At 42.4% G+C, this 25,963-nt stretch overlaps 2 protein-coding genes across 6 annotated transcripts; one reads left to right on the top strand and one right to left on the bottom strand.

The window, feature by feature from the left end:
• Window positions 1-275: 275 nt before the first annotated feature.
• NDE1 (nudE neurodevelopment protein 1) lies at window positions 276-22,334 on the bottom strand. 3 transcript variants are annotated; one of them, XM_033074385.2, is made up of 9 exons: window positions 22,297-22,334; window positions 9,797-9,924; window positions 9,093-9,246; window positions 5,837-5,985; window positions 5,385-5,521; window positions 4,167-4,343; window positions 3,650-3,741; window positions 2,522-2,658; window positions 276-1,448 (listed from the first exon to the last, which is right to left on the bottom strand). In XM_033074385.2, the coding sequence occupies exons 2-9, from the start codon at window positions 9,880-9,882 to the stop codon at window positions 1,355-1,357; spliced, it is 1,026 nt and encodes a 341-aa protein (XP_032930276.1). In that variant the 5' UTR covers window positions 9,883-9,924; window positions 22,297-22,334; the 3' UTR covers window positions 276-1,354. The 3 variants fall into 3 exon arrangements, with proteins under 3 accessions (XP_032930276.1, XP_032930275.1, XP_032930277.1); XM_033074384.1 differs by lacking the exon at window positions 22,297-22,334 and adding an exon at window positions 22,180-22,282; XM_033074386.2 differs by lacking the exon at window positions 22,297-22,334 and adding an exon at window positions 22,038-22,139.
• LOC117003982 lies at window positions 14,076-21,382 on the top strand. 3 transcript variants are annotated; one of them, XM_033074382.1, is made up of 2 exons: window positions 14,076-14,450; window positions 18,999-21,382. In XM_033074382.1, the coding sequence occupies exon 2, from the start codon at window positions 19,126-19,128 to the stop codon at window positions 21,049-21,051; it is 1,926 nt and encodes a 641-aa protein (XP_032930273.1). In that variant the 5' UTR covers window positions 14,076-14,450; window positions 18,999-19,125; the 3' UTR covers window positions 21,052-21,382. The 3 variants fall into 3 exon arrangements, with proteins under 3 accessions (XP_032930273.1, XP_032930272.1, XP_032930274.1); XM_033074381.1 differs by having other exon boundaries at window positions 14,076-15,476; XM_033074383.2 differs by having other exon boundaries at window positions 14,076-15,476; window positions 18,999-19,124.
• Window positions 22,335-25,963: the final 3,629 nt, after the last annotated feature.

Below are 25,963 nucleotides of genomic sequence, written 5' to 3'. Positions count from 1 at the left end.
AGTGCTTGGAGCAGAACCAGCAAACCGAACACATATACACCATACACCACAGTAATAATGCAAAAAAACTTAAAAAGCATCAACAACTCCCATTCAAAATAAGCTTTATTCTGCTCCTCAGTTAAACCAACTTCATAGGTAGACTGAGAAATGGAAATCATCTGTGGTTTACACATTCTAGAGAAAGAGATGCCTCCTTTTAAGGAAGTGGCTGTTTTCACAGCTCTTCCTTAAAAAAAACAAAAAACCAAAAAACCAAATCAATTTATGTATTCTTTTATCAAGAAAGCTCTACCCACCTCCTGCCACAAAAAATAAAACATAAAAATTGTTTAGTCATGATAAGTTTTACAAGTTCAGGCTTCCATAAAATACATTAACACTGGGAATGAATCTACTCCATTTAAAAACAAATGCAGTAATATTCTACAGGGGGAAAAATTATTTGAAAATAATTCTCTACTCATATACACTTCTCTAACATAAAGGGCTTTTCAGGTTAAACAAGCATTTCTAAATTAGTAACAGCTGATACATTCATAATGAAAAATAAAACAATTTAAAAATCACTAACACCCAAGGCACCTTAGTGAAGGGAGGTTTGTAAAGCAGTAAAACCCACCTATCAAGATGTTAGAACTAGAAACTTGACCAGGTTTGGCCTCCTACAGTCACCAGCCACTATGGGGTTAAAAAAAATTTAAAAGATTATGTCTACATGCTATTAGCTCTGGGATCTCCTGAGCACTCTCAGCACTAGACATGTCTCACCTTTAACCATGACCTGTTCTGAGCGAGAAATCATTGCTTACAGAAACATCTTGCCACTACAGAGGCAGGATTTTGTGCAGCAACACCCTGGTCAGCAAACATCCCATGAGGAGCTCAGTAGCTTCCCTGCAGAAATACACCTTTCTCCACATAAAAACACTCCTTTAATTTGGGTGACTTCAGCACACAATACCCATGGTAGAAAGCAGAATTCCAGCCACCACTGGTGGCGTATTAACACCAAAAGCCAAAGCCTGAGGAGCTGCATAGTGAATATTGCTGCGTTGTAGGCAGAAGGACAATGGCTTTGGCAGTGTCAAAAGCAATCTTCAAGGAGCTATTTACAGCAGCTGATGCAGGAAGCAATTCCCAGTCCTGCACTGCCACAGACAGCATTGCTTTGTCACACTTTGTCACCCAGAGAACTTGCCCAGAGGCCACACTGGAAGCCACTGTCAGCTGTGACTTCTTGTTCAGTTCTCACCTACCCTGACACTGCTGTCTGCTTGCTCATTGATACTCTCTTTAAAACTAAAGCTTGAAATACACATTTCTTCTCTTTTCTCAAAGCCAGCCAGGCTTTTCATAGCAGCATCTTGACAACACTTTGTGAGGGATGGCTCACGGGTCCTGGAATGTGTGAAGGCCGTGATCCAAACTCCAGGCGTTTCACCAACCTGCAAATGCAAAACTGAAGTCAGGGCACTTCTCACTCAGTGTAACCATGCTCAGAACTTCTCACTTCCAGAACAAATCACTCAGCTGGGATCAGGGAACATCACTCTGAGCACTGCATGAACCCATTCCTTAACTGGCAGAGTTTTCACTGTAGCACAGGGCTCCATTTCCCTTTGAGTACTGAACACATCTTTTACAGGTGTTGGAATTTCAGCTCAGCATTGCAGAAGTAGATCGATAATGAGCTGCATGAATATGTAAATATATGGCCCCTGAGGCTTTCTTGCAGGAGCTTTTATGAGGTTTCTTCCCAGGCTAGGAGAGCAAGTACAATGTGGAACACTCCTAAACAATACCACTGGACACTGAGTACCAGCACAAACCAGCACAAGGCTCTGGCTAAATAATTAAGTCTGAAACATAATGTACTATAGGCACATAACTTACACAGAACCTAAAGAATGTGCAGTACAGGATTGACAGAGTTTAAGGAGACACTGAATGGCAACTTGCAATAACCTTGCTGATTTTTCTTCATTTGATTAAAAAAAGACAACTGGTTCAATCATTCAGAGAAATTTGTACGTTGAGTAAGATAACTTCCTGTCAGTTGCTACTTAAAAACACATCTTAGCAACTCTAAAGCATTTTAAATGGACTCACTACTCACCTTTTTTCAAGTTCTCCCATAAGTGAGAATCTTAACTATGATAAGGGAATGCCATAACATTCCTGAGACACCACTTGTACAAGAACATATTGAACCAATAAGCAAGAACTGTTGTACTTTGTCCCATTTAAACACTGATTTATAACAAAGCACGTCTTGCACTTGCTTCAGATTTGAGATATTTTAAACTTGATAGCAGCTAGCCTTCAAATTTCAGCCACTAGCAACTCCAAATTTTAAACAGACCTGAAACATTCAAATCATAATCTTGAATAACTGAAATTCACATACTTTGAAAACAAATCTGTCTCCACCAAAACAAAGACTTCTATACTAAATATCAGTCCTCAAGTTCCAACAGCAACAGCTGTCACTAAGACCCCAGTAGAGCCCAGCACTCACCCTGTATCACAAAGAGGCTGATGAGGACCCAGGCGTGTTTCAAGGACATCTCTGTTCATGTACATGGACACTGAAGGTCTGTTTGGAGACTGGTCATACACAAAGTTTCGGCAAGATGCAAGCTTGGACTCCAAAGCCTGAAGTAAACAGATGAGGCAAGTGTCAGATTGACCATTCTCTTTCAGAAGATGGGATCATGGCCCACCAAAATGGCATTGAAGTGTGTGGGTTTGGGACATTTTTCTTTCTTTAAGAGTGAGCTGTCCAGTAGAGGAACCTGTTGGACCCTAGTGCCACATGAGTTCTGAATTTGTGAAGATATGAAGACAGTCATCTCTCTAAAGATGAATCTTTGTTTCTCTAGGGAGCTGATGCTCTTCATCAGCAGGAACACAAAACCTTCACTTTCCTCAGATTGATTTTTACATCTTTCTTACAGGAATAAATTTTTAGATTACTAAACATTCATATGAGCTGTCAGCTTCCCTAGATATGTATTAGGTGGTACACCAGAGGGAATGAGTCACAGATATCTTATTCTCCATCATATGCTCCCATTCTAGATCACTCCACCTTTACTGAGTTGCTTTTTGGCTGTATCAGTTCTGCAGCTCAGCCCATCAAAGTCTCATACAAATGCTTGTAACAACACAGCACTGAGGGATAAGGAATGGGATACACAAGTAATGGGATAACTTTCCCAGCATCAGCACTACAGCTCAGCAGGACATTAGGCCTTGCTCAAAAGACCACTGGACCCTTAAGGCAAGCTTCACCAGAAGCCTTTTGGACACCAGGTACCAGCCTGCTGACTTCTCTGCTTTTCATGGGAACAGATCCCTTCTCAATTTACTCATGCTGACTTATTTTTTCTGCACATACACTTCCAGAAATTCACAGAGAGAGATCTTATCCCCATCTGGACTAGAACTTAGAAAAACAAGCATGGTCCATTTTTATTTGGGGGTTGGTCAGAAACATCTGGAGTCCAGACCAATCCCAAGGCCACACTTAACTAACCTAGGGGACAGAGACTGTTTTCAGTCTGCCCTGAACAGCAGGACAAGTAGTGCTGGCCACAGTTTCCAAGAGCTTTCCAAAAGCATTGCCTGGCAGGTAATCACTCACCCCTACTTTTCGCAGCAAGTCTCCCACAATATTAAGTGCAGATATTCTTGCAGCTGGTGTGAGAGGGGTTGCACCATAACTGTCCTCAAGACCTATATTGCAGGTTAAAGAAGGATATGTTACTCATGGAAAGAAAAGAAAAAATAAAATAAGATTGACCCTACTGTCTTGGAGAAGACAATTCAAGGAACACAATTAAAGATCATACAGGTTTTTAAAACCTTTCCCCTAAATTAGACCAACATCTCTAGGACAGTTGTGAATTAACAGAAAACCCCAACAGCTCATCTTATCCCTCACTATTACCAGACAGTTCAAGTCAACTTGAAAAGAACAAACTATGAATAAATTACAAAAGTCCCAGTCTATGAATACAAAAACCATGGTGATTTGATTTAGATGACACTACACTACACACTTGATTCTGTGGCTAAAGGAGGAATGGAAAGAAGAGACCAAACTATAGCAAAAACAGGAGTATCAAATGGTATTTGTGAGCTGGTTCCCTGGCAGTCACCTCTCCTATACATCCCAGAGGTGGGTATGCTCATGGGTGTCCGGCGCATTGCAGGTGTTGAGGGCACAGATAAGGAGGCCTGGACTGCAGTGTCTGTTCTTTCTGCTTCCAGGGGAGCTCTCATTGGTGTCTTGGGTTTCTCCTGTTTCTGCTGCACTGCAAGCTCTTGTCGTAGATCTATGAAGGAAGCAACACATAGCAAATGCTGGAGTATGCAAACACTAAAATAAAAACAGGAGGTAATCTTTTGCTTCAAAGATTTTTCTCCTCACAGAGGTGAGGTAAAGTCACTTATCCTTGTAAAAGATTACTCCAGGCATACCTTCAAATCCAGAAAGCTAAAGATCTTTCTAAGATTGTAACTCAAGATGTTTTAGTAGTGTTAGTTCAGTTGTATTACCTGGCTTTCATTTTCAAGCCCTTCCACAAAGTTCCCCTTCAGACAGGGAATTAACTCCTTTCCAAATGTCACAGGTTGGTAGACAAAGCATATCAAGTCTGAGGCTTGGCAGTTGGACACCTTGGCTACATTCTGGCTCCCTGCAAGGTTGAGATCCTACCTGCTGTGCCCTTTTCTATGCTGGTTTCCACATGAACTTGAGCTGAGGCCAGGTGGAACCCACATCATTATGTGGCCAAGGGATAGAGCACTTCTGTCCCACAACCCTACAGGACTTATGTCCCTACAGCCTGGCTGCAGCTTATGTATCACCGAAGGGCACAGAATCCAAGATCTGAAAACAGATATTTATCCAGCTGGAGGGTCTCTCTTCTCACTGGGCCTTGTTGACAGACAGCAAAAAGCCAGTGCATTCCAAGGCAACCAGAATTCAGAGCCCTCCTGTTTTACTTCCCTATTAGTGCTTAACTGACTCTACTTTCCAAGGCCAGGAAACAATGAGGTTAGTGCGTATTAAAGCTGACCTTCATGGGAAGTCACACCAGCACATGCCCCAGCTGGACTGGCTCGACTCCCTGAAGCCCTGATTAGGAAAAGGCTGGAACAAACTTTTGTTTCTGAGAGTGCTCTGGAACAATGCCAGGAGTTCAGGGACTGGGGACAGAACATTCTTACGTTTTCTTACTTGTTTCTACATTTCAGATAGCAGGTTTTAAATAAGCAAAGTTAAAAGCCCAGCTCTAGGGAATATGGAGAGCACTGAACAGCTACAAGGTAATGGGAGAGAAAGGAAAATATACAAGTAACTTCTGTTTAACCTCTAGCTTCATCTTTCAGGCGCTGCACAGACTCCAGAAGGTTTTCTTTCTCATCCAGCTCACTCTCCAGAAAAGCATTTCTTTCAATAGCCTGGTTTAAACGCTGTTCAAAATCCTCCAGGGACATTATAGTGGCTCTGAAAAAGAGTGCATTAGGTGTCACTATCAGATCCTTCAAGAAAATGGACACTAGGATTTTTGTTTGGTTTGCTATGTTTTATTATTATTATTTATTTTAGTTTGTAAGATATGAAAGAGTGTAGTCAGGGGAGTAGAAGAGGTAAAAAAAAAAGTATCACATTGCCCATCTGCAACAAATCTTCAACACAATCATCAGACAAGTGATAGTTCAGAATGGTAACGCTAACAAGTAGTGTCACAAACAGTGCCACCATGCTTGCAGGACAGAATAGAGGTGAAAAATAAATAAAAAACCACAAAAAGCAGATCACCTTTTTGCTCTTTCCAAATCATCATTTTCTTGCTCGAGTTCTCGAATGTATTTCTGAAGCTGCTCTTTAATAGCTCTTGTCTGTGCCAAGTCATCTTCCAGTGCAGAGATCTGCCTGTATCCTTCTGAATGTTGCATCTCAATCTTTTCCTACTCAAAGGCAAATCAAACAGCACAGCAGGTACTTAACAACACGTTCTCTTTTTGCAGCATTGTCAGAGCCCCGTCAAAAGCAAAGACAGATGCTCTGAAGATTTTTGAGAAATGTGACTTTATATATGGTAAAATGCCAACAAATTCAAATTCAATTGCTCACATACTTCTGGGCTGCCAGCAGACAAGAGCTCTTCCTGTCACTCCTTATCAACCGAAAGTGCTGGGGAACAGTTCCCAACACTCACAGCACAGGGCCATTCCTTCCCTCTCCCAGACAGCCTGATTGAGCATAATTTAACAATACACAAAGCAGAGTACAAGAGAAGCCATTTATTTTCAACCCTAATATGAAGTCAGGCAGTATTTAAGAGCCAAAGCAACAAGAATTTTTTAAAAATTCCAAGTGTGACACTGTTAAATGCTGGTGTGTTTAAATCAGGAAGATTCTGCACTGCCCATGTGGTTTTATTAGCCCAAAGCAGGTTCAGAATTCAAGATGACAGAACACTTCAGGTACAGGTACACTTTGGATGGGAACCAAACTCTGTCTCCCTCTACACCGCATACACAAGGGTACATTCAAGACAGGCATAGGCAGGGAGGAAGACTTATTTCCACATCAGATCTCTCTCTCCTGCACTGTCACTAAACGCAGAGTTAGTTCCACAGTATGTGACGTGAAAAGCTCTCCCATGTGACAGGGAAAGCTCCACAGCACACTATTACAATGCTTTATACTCAACCACCTTGCTACCAGACCACTTCAACATGCCAGAGGTTTCTTGGAAACTCCAAGATTGCTGTGTAAGCAACATTCCTGAAGTGCTCTCCAGACAGAATTCAAGTACAAAACACTTAAGTCACAGGAAACAAATCCATGCACTGGAATTTGAGAACTATGGCAAGTAGTCTAGTGTGAATAATTATGTGAAGACAGCTATTTTAGCACATGAAGTGCACAGAGGGAGGGAGATCCATCCTGAACTAAGAAATCCTTATTTGACTGCAGTGTGGTAACACTGCTATAATTCCAAATCTCTGAGACACAGTTAAGAGCCTCTAAGCTTCAAGGGGCACCTTTTGCTTTCATTTAGTTTCTCAGGAGTCTCTAAACTAACCCTCCAAAGCAGTATTCCCATCAGTTTTTGGATAGTGTGAGCTCTGATTTCTGAGGGGGAGCAGACACACACACTGGCTTGGTCAGCTCAGAGCCACAAGTTGTGTGGGCCTGGCAAAGTTCACTGGTGTTGACCTAGATGCAGATCCCAACCCCTGATGGGCTCAGTTAACACTGCTGTTCAATAGCTTCATGAGATTAATGCTTTGCTCTTGAATTGATTCAGATAAAAGACCAGAACTGCAAGGTCTGAGTCTTTGTTTTTAGCCAATTGTAATAAACTATCAGCTGATCTGGCCCTCAATGGTCGCTCTGTTCCTTAACTGCAGGCTGCTACAGCAGTTTTCAGGCTGCATGAATAGCCAATTGTTGAATGGTTTATTTTAAGCAGAATATATTTTAAGAAAGTTATCTACTGTGAAGAACAATTTCAGATTTTCTAAAACATGGTTACCCTCCACTTTTTTAGGCTCAGTATTGCTTCTGCTATGTTCATTCTTCACTGTTTTGCCTGGCTCACTGGCCCTTCCTCTCATTCCAGCTACTCTAGAGAAAGAAAATAGTCTACACACCCCTCAATTAAATGATCTATGGATTTTATCTTTAAAACTTTTATCTTCTCTCCAAACCCATCAGTTTCCATGGGTTTATGTGGCTACCTGGAACAGCAAACCAGTAGTGCATATAACATGTACAACATTTAATATTTCTAAGGTGCTAAGAAAGAACAACAAGGATTAAAGCAATGTAAATACAATTAAAGTCTTGGAGGTTTTGCTTTCAAAAAGCAGGGAGTGGAGGAAATGGTTATGCTGGTGCTAGAGGGACAGACATCTGCCTGGCACAGAAGAGTATTTCCTTAAGACAATAATTTGGACATCAGTTTGAACAAAAGGCATTGCAAACCTGGATTCATCTGGTGATTAATCACTTATACAAATACCTTCACTCCCATTAGCTCATTATTGCAAGCAATTGAATAGAAGAAGTGTAATTACACTAATCTCTGCTTCCACAGAGATTGAGCTAGCCCTACAAAACACATTGTAGTATTTCTTGGGTGACTGTAACTCATCTGTAAACAAAAGGCCTAAACTAAAACTAAAAAGTCACACCAATTTCAGTGACTTTTTTTTTCCAAATTTAAGAGAACTCACCAGTATTTCCTGAACCTCTCAGTCAGCACAGCACCATCTTTGAGAGACTGAAACGAGGCACTTGCCACTCTTCACACTCTGGAAAGCTTCATTGTTTCTCAAGCTATTGTGTTAAGAAGCCCCATCTCAATAGGTTCATATCCTTTATGTTTTATAATTCTGGAAGTTAATGCCTTTCTGCTGGTTCTTAGTTTTACAGAATGCTAACCAAGTGCAAAGAGGATAACTCATTTTTTCCTAAGGATACACAGATTCAATAACAAAACCAGGACTGAAACTGTTTTATAACTCTCAATTCTATGTGTTACCCACGGGCTGCTGCTTGCCAGCTTATCTGGAATATCAGATAATAAATATACAACTATGTAAAAAGGGTTTAAAACTGAGTTTCCTTACGTAATGCAAAAACACAGCTGCAGTGTTTGTGCTTTGACTGTTCTGCAATATTATCTGTGACTGCATGATGCACACAGCAAGAAAGCTATGAACAAAAGCACTAAATAGATGGAAGAAGGAATAGAACAGCAGCTCTCTTGTGTTCACACTTAGTCTCTACTCCACTGTGGACAATTTTCTCCCATCTGAAATCTATCCTGAGACACAGCCACAGCCTGTGAAAGGGCTCCAGGGACACTACCAAGGAATACAGAATCCTCAGGGCAGACAACAGGTTGGCATTTCTTTACTTTTCAAGACTTTCCTTTCTGCAGTCTCCTGGTCAATTTTTCTACAATGCTGAGCTGACACCACAGGGCAGAGGTTGCAAACCCCTGCCCTGTTCACCTGTGCACTGAGGATGTGCACACACGTGCACCTGCAGCTCTCACCTTCACTGACTCCAGCTCCATGCGCAGACGGTTGTTTTCTGACAGGAGGTCTCTGTTCCTGGACTCTGTTTGCTGCAGCTGAGTCTCCAGTTCAGCTTCATACTCTCGGCTCCCCTCTTGGAATTCACGCAATTCCTCCTGTGTATTCTCAGCACTAGAGAGAAATTGCAGCAACAGAACTCATCATCATGAACAATGAAAAAAACATCCCTTGTACACTCAAGGTAAAAACAACACTGTTCTTGAACACAGAAGGCTATATATCCTCCTCCAAAATATGTATTCAACAGGAAGAGAGATACATGCAAATGTTTCCTGCCATGCATGGGAAGTCACCCCATAGCAAACTGGCAAACAAACTAAAAAATCCAAATAAACAGAAAAACCCCAGAATCTGTCTTCACACTGTAGATGTTGAGGATATGTGGCAACTCTTTAGTTTGCCAATTGTCCACTGCCATCGCACATTTATTCTACTATTCAATTCTTATTATTTATTTGGAAATATCAACAAAGCTGTTATTGATTAGCAACAAAAAGTGAGGAACAGAGAGGAAGATGAAAGAAGTGTTTTATATTCATGAACAATTCTATTGAAAAAATACTCCAGCAAACTAAACAAGCAACAATGAAAGATCTGTGTCTTTGCATGAAGTGTTATGCACCTTATCCACCCACTTGGAGGAATGAAGCTACTGCCTTACCACTGCTTGTATTTCATAGCCAACTCCTTCCAGTATCTCGTTTCCTCTTCTACTGAGCTAAAGTGATGTCCTTCTGAGTCTTCCATAATGAGTCCTCAAAGTCTAAAACTCCTGTTTCATTTTCTCCCCTGAAAGATTAAAGGGTCAAGCATAAGAACAAAGGCAGTGGGCAGCCTCACCCTCCTGCTGCAGAGCAGAACACCCCTCCTCCCACACACTGCTCGCCTGGAGACCAAACTACAGATCAGCCTTGACAGGGCTCTGTCAGACCATAAATGTGAAAGTCACTTTCCCCAGCTCTCCCAAGGCTGCTGCAGGCTTACACCACATTCCCAGCAACGAGCACCTTCAGCACCTCGAACTACACAAAACTCCAAACCTGAGCTGCAGCTGTGCCAATGCACAGAGAACACAAGGGAAAGAAGACATCTCAGGCACAACTCTAGCTCCAAACACACTGCATTCAACAGCCCTAAAGACACCTATCATGAAATTAAAGAGAAACTTCAAAGAGACAGAGATTAGGTACTCAAGATACTGATTCCCTGAGTTAACATTTCAAGGACCACATGAACTTTTTATGGACATAACTGCTGGACACGCGAAAAATTTCTTCCTAGGTCAACATAGACAAAGCTACCCAACTTTAAACCTGAAATACCAAAATCCTTGTACGGCTACAATATATCTGGATACCTCAGAGAGCCTTGGGAGAAGGGAGGGTAAAAGCTCCCCAGAGGTTTTAGCAGGATACCAGTGCTGGGTTAAGTATGCAGATAAAATTGCAGCAATACAGCTGTCCCTGTGCCAGCACAAACCCGGGCACAGGACACAGTCCCAAATGGGACACATGAAAGAGCCACAAGGGAATCAAGAACCTTAAGTTGGTCACTCCCACTTGAGGACTTAAGTATCTAAACACCACAATTTAATAAAATAAACACTCTGTGATGTGCATGACACACTCTGTCAAACGGGTCAGCAGCAAACATAATTTCATATGAGTTAAGTCTTGACAATGGAAAAACATCAAACCTAGTGCTCTACATAATTTGCCTATGTCCAGCCCTAGGTGAGGCAAAGATGCCACTCAGACATTATCAATTTAACCAAACTCATACCAAATAAGATCAAGAACAACAGAGGTGGAATTGAACAATTCATGACAGTGGCAGTTGTCAAAATACTGCATCATGGAAATCTAATGACTGAAGAAATAGTTCTACCAAGTTCCAACTCCAGTTCTGCTGAGCAAAACATTTCCTAGAGGGAATTCTCATGGAACAAAGAAGGGATGGTTGAAGCCTTGAAAGACAACTCAGATGCCAGCCCTGCCTTCTACTCTATTTATGATACTCATAAAATAGTAGAGTAGACCCTCTGAGCAGCAGGTCTTACCTAAAGAAAATGAGCATACACTGCACATCTTCTGAACTCTAGGGAAGAAAATACCTTTAACCTGTGTCAAGACTTTCCTCTCCAAAAAACCATCAGGTATAAACAGGATTGAGTAACAGCCACCTATTTAGAAACTCTACTGAGACAAACCCAAGTAGTTCTTACCTCTACCATGGACAAAACTACTCAAAGTAGTCTGGCAATCTAAAGGCCAATTCTTACATACCCAAGCAATACCACAAAGCCCAATTCCTCTTCACAGCCCAAGTAATTACCAGATTATTGAGCAAGGAACAAGCAGAGTCACAGCACAGCTGTGGGCTGTGCCTGCATACCTCAGTGCAGTATCAGCTACTCACTGACAGAAATCACAGTGTTATTTAAAAGGGGAGTTGGCAACTGAGGAGAAAAGTTACTAAGCTTTAGTTTTTATAACTGAGTTTGACACAAAATATTAATTAGACAAAGCTACATGTGTTCCTTCAAACAAAAAAAAAATCACTATATAATCTATTGACACATTTCCAGCATTAGGTCTCAAGGCTAAAGAATGCACTGGGCAAAAAAAAAAAAAGGAAAAGGAGTGTGAGCAAGGAGTGATTTTCCAAACAGTACTCTTGCCCATTAAAAAGAAAATCATGACCAAGCATAATTAACATTCTTGACCTAGGATAGTTTATGTCACATCTACTCTGTTATTTTTAAGTGAACTGAAAATGCCTTTGATGTTAATAAGCATGTCCTTCTGCACAAGGCACTGTGTAAACACACACCAATCCTTGCAGACACTTGTGAAGAAAAAAAAAATCCAAAAAGGATTTTTTCTGACACAATCACCATAATAAATCCAGTATCTGTGTTTGGACAGTCAACAAAAGTAATTCAGGAAAGATAAAAATGAAGGATTCAGGAAAGATGAACTGCAAGACATCTTGCTCTGAAAAGCTTTCAAACAATGCTTTGGAACCAAGGGACAGCTTGATCAGCTTCAAAATCTTGAATATGCTCAGATCTGGCTCCTGTGTTCTCATGGTGCACTTTGAAAGACCTAAAAGACTGTAGTAATTGGCATTTTTTGAGATTGTAGGGCTGCATAGAGTAAAATTTTCCTTAACTGATCCATAAGGCCTCCAGAGAGCCCTGTGAATGTTCCCAGCAGCACAAAGGTGCTGCACCCTTCAGTGCCAGGTTTGTCTTTGTGAACATGAGATTATGGGCCCACTGAGGACATCATCCACTAAGAGTTCACTCTGCTTCATGGTTACCATTAATAAACAGTACTTGTAATTTAAAATTAATTGTTCAACTGCAAATACATGGAAGGACACTGGACCTGTACTTATTCCAGAGATGTGGCTACTGTTCAGGCACACATTTTTTGCAGCAATATTCAAGGGAGACCTGATAGTTTCCTTCCCTGCACTACATCTTAGCTCAAGCTAAGCTGGGATTTTCAAACTAACCAAAGATGAAAAATACAAACTTAAGCTGAAAAGAAAAACTCCAAGTTTGAGACAAAGTATTAAAGCTTTTTAATTTTTTTTTCTGAAATTTGTCTAAGAAGAGTGCAAATAAAAACCATGTAAGTCCTGTTAAACTACCTGTAGAAAGGCTAGGGCTATGACTGGTTTTCCCCAGTTGCTTTCTCCACTTGACTTTTAATAACTTGGAAACAAGATGCAAAATGCCTGAAGAGAAATTAATCAGGAACTCCTCATTGTCTGGGCTCACTACAAAAGCAGAGAGAGCAAAGGGGTTAAAGGAGGTTTTAGAAATGTTTGTTTAAACGCTGGAAAAGGAGAGAAAGAGTCTGTAAGAGGCACACACTGGCTGCACCTTGCTTGTTTTCACACACATGCAGCCAGAAGAAACATCTGGCCAGGCTTCCTGCGTGCAGGCAGCACGAACTGGTCACAGGCATTACAAACCTCCACATCATGCAGGAAGTGGAAGCGATCATGGGTGGGGACTGGAATTTAGCAATGACAAAAACACGGCAGCATAAATGCTGCGGAAAACAATTTCGCACCAGTGAGAGCAGAATTGCAAAATTCCTAAGAAAAAAAGCAAGTATCAAGAAAAGCAACACACTAAATTATTGAAGGAACTTCAATTTGGGAATCAGTCTGAATTCACCCAAACTCATGAGGGCCCCAATCTAGATTGAAACAATCCTAGAACAAAGGACTCAAAACAACCCTGATACTGAACTTTTTTCGTCACAAAATAACATTTAGCTCGGTGAACAATGTCGGCCTACCTTATAGTCCAAGTCAAAGAAATTAGTATTGTAACAAAAAGTAAAACAGTACCACAACTACTGAAATATCCATAACAGAGGTGATGAAGCTCCTATTAGAACATTTTTTTCCTAAATGTAAAGCAAAACAAACCACCTCTTTACTCCCAAAAAGTAGCTATCCCATCCTATGAAAATCAGATTTGCTTAAAATATTCCCCTTGAAGGGGTCTTCCTGTAACACATGGGCCTTTCTTTTGTTTAAGCCATACAAAAGAAAATCACCACAAAAGAGAAAGAGAAGGGAGAGGTCACGGGAGCACCAGTGATACCAAAAATAACAAGAAAAGAGCTAATGTAGATATAGCAATAGCAGTAGTTATGCTAAGGCTTAGAAAGCAGCAGTTCACAAGCAGGCCCTGGGAATGTACTAAGAACCACAAACTGATAATTAAAGGATCTAGTAGGGCATGCAGAACACAGCAAAATAAATAATTAAAGGATCTAGCAGGGCATGTAGAACACAGTAAAATAAATAAATGATAAAGGTTAATGTATAATCAATGATAAAGGGTTCTGGTGGTGGGATGACAAGCAAGGGGGATTAAAGGGGGGTAACCTATAGTTTTGAGTAAACAAGCGTGTAGAATTTATGACTTTATAGAAATAATATCTATGAGATTTACGTAACTGTATTGTCTTGAAGAATATATGCTATTGTACTATTGTATGTAAATCACTTTGTAAAGGATATAAAAACCTGTCGGAAAAGGGGTATGGTGGGCTCTGACTTTGGACACTAGTCCTCAGACCCCAGGGCCCTCAATAAAGCACCGCACTAAACAACCTAGTTGTTTCGTGTCTCTCTGTCGGGCAACAGTTTTCTGGCGACCGCGGCAGGACTCCGAGGGCTGCTGGGGCGGTTCGCGTCCTGATCCACTCCACGCCGGCACCGAGTGATTCTCGGGGAGTCATCAGTTCGTGCCCGACCCCGCGCCTGTCGGACAACTGCAGGAGGTAAGCCCGAAGGTGCTTTATTTTTTTGTGGTATTGGGTGCCTGCCCGTAAGACGAAGCATCGGCTCCGCTGGGTTGGGCTAAAGACGTCTTGGGTAATTGGGTAAAGCCTAGGCGCCGGCTGTAAGACGCGGCGAAAGCTGCGCTGGTCCGGCACTTGTTCCCCCGCGGCGTCGGAGGGTGACAAGTTGGTTGGTTGGTTGGTCTATCCTTCTATCTGTATAGATTTTCTTTCTTTTTCTGTCTATTCTGTTTAGGAATGATGCCTTTGAAAACGTTTAAAACTCTAGCAAGTTCCGGGATAGAAATCCCGGACGATTCGCCTTTGGGCTGCTTATTACAACATTGGAATGCGGGGAATTTTGGTCAAGAACTAAGTAAAAGGAAATTGATTGATTTCTGTAATAATGTGTGGCCTTTATATGAACCCGATGGTATGCAATGGCCTAGAAATGGTACACTGAATTCTGACATTATTACACCTTTGATGCATTTCCTACAAAGTAATGAAAAATGGGATGAAATACCGTATTTAGACCTCTTTTATTATTTGAAAGACAAACCAGAGTGGCAAAAGGAGTGCGGGATCATGGTTTTGAAAACATTAAAGGTGAATTGTGAAGGATGTAAGGGATGGCAAAAAGAGAAGGAATGCTCGGTTAGGTTTTCGGAACCTGAGGAGGATGTTTCTTTGTTGGTAGCCCCTAGTGCCCCTCCAATGGAGGAACGTGACTTTGGAGAAAGCATGCCAGAAGTAGAAAGGGAGGATCGGGAAGCAAAAGTAGAAACCGCAGATATACCACGAACCCCCTTAAGTGAAAGAACTCGGAGAGGGCGGTGGGAGGTAGAAAGAAAGAAAAAGGAGGAGGGTGCCCATTTAATGGTCCCACTGCGTGAAGCAGTCGGGCCGCAGGGGGAACGAGTCATAGTGAAAGTTCCCTTTTCTCCGAATGATTTGCTAATCTGGAAACAATCAGCGGGGGCGTATCGGGAGGACCCTGAACGGACTGCGCGGGTGGTAAAGATGGTAATTAAGACTCAGAACCCGGACTGGAATGATTTACAAGTTTTGTTAGACACAATAATGGATTCTACTGAAAAGGAAATGGTGTTTAAAGCTATGACAGAGAAAGCACGAGAAATGATTAGGTTACGGCTTGTGGATGGTACAGTAAATGATTTAGTACCTAGGGAAGATCCGGAGTGGGATCCCAACTCGACGAGCGGGTCTCGGAGACTTAAAGCTTATCAGGAATTGTTAACGGAAGGGATACGGAATGGAATACCAAAAACTTTGAATTGGTCTAAGTTGTATTCGGTCAGGCAGGAAAAGAATGAGTCTCCGTCAACTTTTTTAGAGCGGCTTAAGGAGACAGCTCGTAGATACACTAATTTAGAAGTTGAAAGAGAGTCGGGAAAATTACAGCTAGCATTAATTTTTATGGGGCAGTCTCAGGAAGATATTAGAAAGAAACTACAAAAATTGGAGGGAGAAGATACTCGGAATTTAGATAAGCTATTGGAAGTTGCGTGGAAGGTATATAATAATAGGGAAAAAGAAACGGCTAGGAAACAGCAGGCTACTATGTTAGCAGCGTTACAGCAAGTGGCTGGAAACAATATGAGAGGAGGGAGCCGAGGAGGACGTGGACTAAGAGGGGGAAGAGGGATGGCAAGGGGGGGGAGGCTGATGGGTACGGGAGAACTTATGGGTCAATTGAACGTGGGAAGAGGAAGAATGCAGCTAGGGATAGATCAATGTGCTATATGTAAAAACAGAGGGCACTGGAAAAATGAGTGTCCTCTCAACCAAGGAATGAATTCTGGGGGAGGAATTATAGCTAGTGGGGATGGAAATCAGGGAATGATGAATAATACAGGTGCTTTCCCGGGAAATCCGCAAGGTGTCGCCCAGGCCTTTATGATGGGGAATTATCAAAATTCAAGTTGACTAGATGAGGATCTGAAAGTAGTAATGGAAGTAGATGGGGAACAGTTAGAATTTAGAGTAGATACGGGGGCATCACACTCAGCTGTTAACACTAAGCTAGGACCTTTGAGTGATTCTACTATCCAAGTAGTGGGGGTTACGGGACAAGTTGAGGAACGAACATTTTTGCGTCCATTAGATATAAAATTTGGGGGGAAAGAATTTGACCATCAATTTTTATATATGCCAAATAGCCCAGAATCGCTATTCGGGAGGGATCTATTGTCAATGTTACAGGCAAGGATAATATTTGAAAAGGGTAGAGTAAGATTGGAATTTCCCGAGGAGAATATTGCTAAGTTGTTTGTAATAAAAGAAGTTGAGGCAGCAGAAATACCACAAGAAATAGAGCAAGCTGTAGTACCATGGGTATGGGAAACAGGAGTACCTGGAAAATCAAAGGCGGCACAACCAGCCGTAATAGAACTAAAGGAAGGAGCCTCCCCAGTAAGGGTAAGACAATACCCTTTGAAATTGGAAGCACGAATAAGAATAGCACCCATGATTGAACAATTTCTTAGCTTGGGAATTTTACAGGAATGTGAGTCAGAATTCAATACTCCGATATTCCCAGTCAGAAAGCCAAATGGTAAGTATAGATTAGTTCAAGATTTAAGAGCAATTAATAACATCACTAAAGATATACACCCAGTTGTAGCTAATCCGTATACATTGTTGACAGCTGTGTCGGAAAAGTTTAAGTGGTTCACAGTGATTGATTTGAAAGATGCATTTTTCTGTATCCCTTTGGCACTTGAAAGTAGGAAATACTTTGCCTTTGAGTGGGAGAGCCCAGACACAGGACGCAAGAAGCAGCTCACCTGGACGCGTCTACCACAGGGATTTAAAAACTCACCAACTATTTTTGGAAATCAATTGGCTCGAGAGTTAGAAGAATGGAAGACGACTCAGGTAAAAGAACCACCTTTCTCATTTGCTCTCCTACAATATGTTGATGACATCTTTATAGCTTCCACAGAAAAGGATGTTTGCCTCAGACTCACTATCGGATTACTTAATATGCTGGGACAAGCTGGATACCGAGTATCGAAAGAAAAAGCTCAGCTGGTAAGGACTCAGCAGAATTTCTTAGGAGCAGCAGCCAGGAAGAAGGAGGCGAATTGACGCATGATTGCGTGGAAATCATTGAACAGGTGTATGCCAGCCGGAAAGACCTGAAAGACGAGCCTTTGGAAAATCCGGAATGGGAACTGTTTACAGATGGATCCAGCTTTGTGGAAAACGGAACCAGGTATGCGGGATACGCAGTAGTGACTTTGACACAAATAATAGAAGCTCGAGCCTTAACCCCGGGAACTTCAGCCCAGAAGGCCGAGATACAAGCTCTGGTAAGAGCCTTAGAATTGAGCCAAGGGAAAAGAGTAAATATTTGGACTGATTCAAAATATGCCTTTGGAGTAATACATGTACATGGAGCTCTGTGGAAAGAAAGAGGACTGTTAAATTCTCAAGGATCAGAAATTAAGCACAAAGAACAAATATTAGCACTATTGGAAGCAGTGCATAAACCTCAGGCAGTAGCAGTGATGCATGTAAGAGGACATCAAAACGAAGAAGGAAAAGCGTTCCAAGGAAACCAGTTGGCTGACAGAGTTGCCAAACAGGTTGCCCGAGAGGTATGGACACAATTAGCTTTATTACCAGCACGATTTAACCCTGCCACTTCCTTTCTTGAGCAGAAACCATGCTATACACCTGAAGATGAGAAACTTGCTCAATTTCTCCAGGCCCAGAAGAATGAAAAAGGATGGTATGTCACAGCTGTAGGTCAAGTTGTGTTGCCAACAAAGGTAATGAAAACAATTTTAGAAATCGAACATAACAAGTGCCATTGGGGGGCAGACGCATTAGTACAATTCTTAAAACATGAGGTGATTTCCAACCAGATGTTAACAATGGCAAAACGGATTAATGCCACGTGTCCAGTCTGTATTAAAAACAATCCAGTGACACGAAGGCAAATACAATTAGGAAAGCTACGAGTTGGGCCGCAACCGGGAGACTATTGGCAAATAGATTTCTCAGAGCTACCAAAAGCACAAGGGTACCGTTATTTACTGGTGTATGTGTGTACCTTTTCAGGATGGCCAGAAGCTTTCCCATGCAGGACTAACCAGGCAAAGGAAGTAATTAAAACCTTACTACGGGAGATTATTCCTAGATTTGGGATCCCATTAGGAATGTCCTCAGATAGGGGACCTCACTTTGTAGCTGGAGTAGTCCAAGAGGTAGCCAGAGTATTAGGGATAGCCTGGGATCTCCATACGCCCTGGAGACCACAATCTAGCGGCCAGGTAGAACGGATGAATCAGACATTAAAAGGGCAGATTAAGAAAATTTGTCAGGAAGCAAAGATACAGTGGCCTCAGGCACTACCTCTAGCCTTGCTAAGAGTCAGGATTAAACCCAGAGAAAGGATAGGAGTAAGTCCATACGAAATTTTGTATGGCAAGCCATATCATGCTGCAACCTACAAAGGGGACCCTCACTTAGTAGGAGATCAAGTATTGCTAAGTTATGTTTTGTCTCTAAATAAAGTCCTTACAGCACTGCGAGGAGCATTGCAGTGGAACCGGCCTCTGCCCTTGGAAAATCCTGTCCATGACATCCAGCCAGGAGATCAAGTATATGTGAAGAACTGGAATACGGAACCCTTGAAAGAAGTATGGGACGGTCCTCACCAGGTGATCATGACCACCTACACGGCAGTGAAAGTCCAAGGGATCGAAAATTGGATTCACTACACTCGAATCAAGAAGGTCCAGCCAAGATGGGAAGTACAGCCTCTGTCAGCAACAAAAATGGTGTTCAGGGCAAGGCCTTAGTTCTTTTAACATTAGTCTGTATAATGCAGGTGGGAGAAGCGTTTGTTAAAATCATAGTTCCAGAGCCAGATGTAATAGTGCCGGAAGGTGTGGGAGTAAATTTAACCTGTCTGTTTTCTAGCAACCAGAGAGCTGGATTAAAAGAAGTAAATACAGCTTGGAGACAAATCACCACAGACGAAGTATTTACAGAAGGGATCGTGACACTTTGGGATATGAAACAGCAAAGAGGTAGCACCACATTGATGATATCTCATATGCAAGCTGACCAGGTAGGACAATTCTCATGTGTTGTGTGGATTAGAGAAAGCTTTGACTACGGAGAAATAAATGTAGATATTCTAAAAAAGAATAGGAGAGTACGACAGGTGACAGAAGTTGGAAAAACACAACAAGAATTGGGACAAGAAAATTTAATAGTGGGATTAGTTAGAGATTTTGGGCAAGTACAAAATATTACGTCCATCACTGCATGTTTACCTCTACCTAAAGCAGCGGGAGATCCAATACCATGGGGCATTATTCCCGTTGGGGAAATGCCTCCAGAAACCATAAATGGGACAAAAAGATGTAATAAAGTAATGCAGAACCATACTAAGATGGTAGAGGAAACCTATACAGTTCGAGGGCAATGGTCATCACCAGGACAAAGGAGTGAATGCCAAAAATTACCAAATGCAGTTTTTTCAAAAATTGGGCGGTTCAAGGATGTAGGATGGTGTTCTTATGACATAAAGAAAAAAAGACAAAAACCAGTCACTGAATATTCTTATGAGATAGTATGTCAAGAAGGGAAGGAAGAATGGGAACAGTGGAAAACGATTTGGGGTCCCAGCTTGTTAGAATCTTATAGCTACATAGGACCAGTACATTGGTGTATCGAATGGTCAGGCCAAAGGGAACAAAAACATTTAAGAATGCTAGGGACCGAAGCAGTAAGACGGGATCGAATGACCCCTACACCTAGCTGGAATTGTAGCAAAATCATCACATGTGATACCCCTGAATCCCAAATTGGTTTAGTGCCAGTCCGGATACTACTAAAATGGGGCTGTGAATGTCAAAGATATAATCATACAATAACAGGAGAAATAAAGGGGGCTTGGAAAGATTGTCAGGCGACTACCGTCAGGAGTCCAGGGCATTCGGTGTGGGTAATGGGGCATGGACAATGGACTACCCATATGCCCATTAACGGCCCAGTCACACAGATTACGTTAGGGGTCCCTACCCTCTGCCCTCTCTGGAAACAGTCTAAATTAACACAAAGAGAGATACAGCCACGAACAAAGAGAGAAACAAATGAGGTGGCAGAAGAACTAGGATTGGGAGATGAAGATGAGTGGCATGAACCCTCATCAGGAGTTAAATTTGGATGGGTACTGGAATCCCTGTTTGCACAAATTTCTACATATAGAAACCGGGAGATGCTGTATAAATTATTGGGACAAACTGAGAGGTTAGCCGCAGTTACAAAGAAAGGATTTAGGGATCTAAACTTACAGTTGCAAGCAACAACAAGAATGACAGTCCAAAATAGAATGGCATTAGATTTGCTCTTATTAAAAGAACACGGAGTCTGTGGATACCTCCAAGAAAAGGTTGATCATTGCTGTGTACATATCCCAAATGTCACAGAAGAAGTAGAAAAGGATATAAGTCAATTGGAACAAATTGAAATAAAAGTGCATGAAGTCCAGGAAGAAGCTCAACATAATTGGGTAGGAGCACTATTTAGCTCCCTAGGAATCCAGGTCTCTGGTTGAATATCATCAATTGTACAATATGTAATAATGATTGTATTGATTATTGTAGTCTGCATGATTATGTATAGATGTCTTTTAGGAATGATTGCTAGAGAAGGAACTCATACTCGACGTGTCATGAGAGCACTAACCCGGAAAGAAGTAATTCTACCAAGTCAAAGAGAAGACTCACCATCCTACTTAGAAACCATTACTTGAAGAATTGAGCATCCTTGCAGAAAATCTGAAGAATGCTCAAAAGGGGGGAGTTGATACCAAAAATAACAAGAAAAGAGCTAATGTAGATATAGCAATAGCAGTAGTTATGCTAAGGCTTAGAAAGCAGCAGTTCACAAGCAGGCCCTGGGAATGTACTAAGAACCACAAACTGATAATTAAAGGATCTAGTAGGGCATGCAGAACACAGCAAAATAAATAATTAAAGGATCTAGCAGGGCATGTAGAACACAGTAAAATAAATAAATGATAAAGGTTAATGTATAATCAATGATAAAGGGTTCTGGTGGTGGGATGACAAGCAAGGGGGATTAAAGGGGGGTAACCTATAGTTTTGAGTAAACAAGCGTGTAGAATTTATGACTTTATAGAAATAATATCTATGAGATTTACGTAACTGTATTGTCTTGAAGAATATATGCTATTGTACTATTGTATGTAAATCACTTTGTAAAGGATATAAAAACCTGTCGGAAAAGGGGTATGGTGGGCTCTGACTTTGGACACTAGTCCTCAGACCCCAGGGCCCTCAATAAAGCACCGCACTAAACAACCTAGTTGTTTCGTGTCTCTCTGTCGGGCAACACCAGGATCACTACAGAATCCCACAGCCAGCACTGGAAAGTTATCAGCTTCTCCGGGGCTCCTCTACCAAAGCGCTGATTTCAGCAAAACCCTGCTCTTCCCAGTGACCAGTCCAGCTCCGATACTTCCAACTTTCCAGCGACTCCTAAGGAAACTCCGCACTTTTCTCCGCTGAAACGCCTGACCTTGCTGGTTCCAGCTGCAAGCCGGGAGGTCAGCGGGGCAGCGCTCCCGAGCCCCATTCCCATGCGGAGCACGCAGCTGGGCGGGGGTAACCCAGCGGCTACGGCTCCCACGCTCCGCTCCCCGCCCCACCAGCGCCCGCACCAACAACTCCAGAAGATGGAGGGGGTTCAGGTCTGCGCGGGGCCGCAGCCGGGCAGAGTCCCGCGTTCCTATCCCGTGCTCCCCGGTGCCGCTGCCCCGGCCGTGCCGAGCTCTCACCGCGCTCCCGCCGCTCCCGCACCGCCGCTCCCGGCCCGGCCGGTGCCGCCGCCCCATTGGCTGCCGGTCACGTGCCGCGGGGCGCTCCGCCAATCAGCGCCGCCGGAACGCGCCTCGGAAACTTTGGTGACTTTCAAACGGCGCCGAGGGGCGGCGGCTGCGGCCGCTCCCGGGCCCCTTGCCATTCCCGTACCCATTCTCATTCCTGTTCCCGTTCCCATTCCCTCGTCAGCCTCGCTAAACACCCTGGCCACGCTCAATGACCTACACTCACACACACAAGGCTCCTCATCTTCTGAGGTGTTAAGCGTGTAAACCAGCATATAATTTTAAAGGCGTGATTTACCTTAAAATTATCTGAAAGAGAAAAAGCTTTACATTAATTCTTTTTTTTTTTTCTCTGCTGCAAAAGCAAGCAGCCCGTATCTATTTTTAACGCCAGCCCAACATCTTCAGACCAAAGTGCCCTTCTCCCAAGCAAGGACAGGTTTCTGTGCCGCAGTCTATGAAATATTAGACACTTCCACTCATCTCCATCCCAGCATGATGTCATCACTCCAGAAAACAATCCCTGGCATCCGCAGGGCAGCGGAGCTCCCGCAGACAATGGGGCAGAGCTCGCTGCAGCCGTGGTTTCCTCGCAGGCAGGGTCGGTAGAAGGGACCCGAGCTCTGCAGGGCTTTCTCAAGCGCCCCGGGTGTGTTCCTGCCAGCCGTGCACACAAACACTCGCTCATTAGTGCTGCCTGGCATTAGCTCCCGGAGCCAAAACAAAAACACAAATTATCACACGTGTATCACTGCAGCCCGCACAGGCAGGGCTGTGTGTCACCGGGTGTCACCTCACAGCCCGGCAGCGCCTCCCAAAATGCTGCTGATGGCACCCACGTGCTGCAGTCTGTTTCATTTACTCTGATGTAGCACCAGGCCTGGAGCACAGTCTGGCTCTGAAAAGACTTGTGTAATCTGGAAATACGCCTCTCCCAAAGGCTTTGTAAGGCTGGACTGTAAGGAAGAGGATGGATGCTTTTCTATAAATATTGCACTAGAAGGAATCTGTCCATAACTCAAATAACTTTAACTGAAAAGGGTGAGCAAAACTATTCTACTTTCTTGTCAGGCATTCAGCAAAATAACTATATTTTCAGGTCAGATGTTCAGCAGAAATAAATGGAGACTAACTATCATACAACTATGAAGAGAAAACTAAATAAGGCGTTTCAAAAATTGGGTTAATAGCATTTGCAGTTCTGTCATTACCCAAGAATGTTTTTATTATCAGATAAGTTGCAGAAAATAAACCACATACTATTGTAGTATGTTCCCAGTAATTAAAACAAATTATGCATCGTTCACAAGTTTGGGACAAAGGACATTTTACTTCAACACTTCAAGCAAATTTTTGAGGATAGTATGACTATACAGATTATGTCAAAGGTACACCTGAGTATTTTTAATATTTCTCATCTTGAAATACTTGTAAAACACATCAAAATTTCTGAGAGTTCAGAGGAAGAAGAGAGCCTCTCATCCAATTCTGAAACAGGGAAACAGCACCCTAACAAATGCCAGGGTCAGACGCACTACCGGAGACACTACTGTACACAAGCAATAAATATTCTTTAAAAAAGGTTACTGTAATCACTGTGAATGTCTTGTTTTCAAGAAGAACAAGAACACTTGTCTATTTTAAAATTAGCAGAGGAGGAAAAATTATTTTATGCATTTATTTTTAGTTTGCTGATTAATAATTAATAACTGGCAGATCTTTATGGTGCTAGGATTCATGTGCTGGTTGTTTTAATGAGAAGGCCTCACTGATTCTTTCAAGAAAACTAAGTGGACAAAAATTCATCCACTGTAAGTTCTGGCAAGTAACACCTTATCTTTTGGCAATAAGCTTCTGTTGAGAAAATATATTTGCTTTGCTTAGAGAATTAAATAACTCATCACACCCCCTACTCTATGGGTGGAACAGGAACTGCTCACCAATTGTCATTACCAACTACTGAACTGCTTTTTTATTTTTTTCAAATAGATTACTGACATCCATAAAATGTGACATGTGAATATCATATGGAAATATTGCTATCACTGAAGAGCAAGTATTTAACATCAATAAAACCATTTTTCCATCTCTTTAAAGATGTTACATAATTCTCTGCAGTCTATATATACAGAATCAGATTTGCACATGCTTAAGCAAGAAACAGATTCTCACTACTTTAAAAACCTTCTGATATCTTGAGCTGACACATTTTTGATGACACTGTCAAATGCTCATTAATAGCACTGGTTTATTAAGCAGAGCAGAACACAGCAGCTCTCCCAGCCTTGGCACACAGCAGTGACCCCCCCAGTGACCCTGGCTGGCAAGCCTGGCTGTGGCTCTGAGCTTTGTCACTACAGCTTGTCCGTGTTGCTGGCTGCAGTCTCTTAGGCAAAGGTACAAGTCAGTTCCAGCCTAGCCTAAAACCACGATTATGATCAAAAGATACTGAGGCACCAAAAAGCAGATCCCCACCCTGTGCTGTCACTAACCTCCCTCCTAGGGCGCTCAGCCACCAGCTGAGGAGCAGGCCCAGCCTGGATCACATGGATTGGCTGCATGACTTTGGGCCAGCCTTCTGAGGGAGCTGATAAACTGCGAGACAGAGCCGTGTCTGTAGAAAGAGAACAGGAAAATTAAAAATAGAGGTAGGGGTGTTGACACAAGGACTATTAGCAGCACAAGGATTCACGAGGAAAAATACCAATGTGGAAAGATACACAATCCTAAAGTGAGAAAGCCCAGTTGCCTCTCGTGAGTTGCCAGTGTCACCACATCAACAGACCAGTGACCCATGAGTGGATGCCCACAGCTTTCTTGATGCTTCTTTGGCCAGCAGACTTCAGGTGTTTTGTCAAGGGATGGGGACACACTAATGCCTAATCCAGTGGGTTCTTAGAGGGTTGCTCTTTTTTTGTTAGCCAGTTATTGCTTTGTATTTTCAAGCTGTGTACATCTGACTTGGGGAATAGCTAATGATGCCCAAGGCACCCAGAGAAAGTACAGAGAGGTCAGACATGTCTGTTAAAATAAGCAAACAGCAGATTTCTGAACTGTATTGACATTTAACTGCTGTCCTTGTTCTTGGGACTATAAACTGCCTTTAAGGGAACAGGCTTCTAAAAATACTTAACAGTGCATGTCCCTGACAACCTACCCGGATTTTTTTGTGTGTGAATTAAGTTCTGTGTGAAACCTTAAATTCTGTGCAAGGTGTTCAAAATTGTTACTTACAAGAGCCCAATTCAGAACCCTGGTAATTCCCTTATTGCCTGCCACATGTCTGAGCCATGACCACACCTGCTCAAGGACCTGCTGGGTGGCCAGGCCACTCCACAGGATTTCCTGGAGACCCCTTTTGTTACCCCTTTGTTCTTTCATCCAGTGTGCAAGAACCAAGCAACACCAAGGCACTGAGGCATACTCGGTTTTGTTACCAATCTGCAGAACAGGGTGTCAAGTGCTGCACCTTTGAGGAAAGCAGCACAGTGTTTTATAGAAAATGGCAACAAAGAAAGAATGATACAGAAACAGGGGATTGGTCACTGTCCTGGTTTCAGCTGGGATAGGGTTAATTTCTTCTCAGTAGCTAGTACAGTGCTGTGTTTTGGATTTGGAA

Source organism: Catharus ustulatus, chromosome 16 (genome assembly GCF_009819885.2).
Source record: "Catharus ustulatus isolate bCatUst1 chromosome 16, bCatUst1.pri.v2, whole genome shotgun sequence".
Classification (NCBI taxonomy): domain Eukaryota; kingdom Metazoa; phylum Chordata; class Aves; order Passeriformes; family Turdidae; genus Catharus; species Catharus ustulatus.
This window is presented reverse-complemented; position numbering and strand designations above follow the sequence as displayed.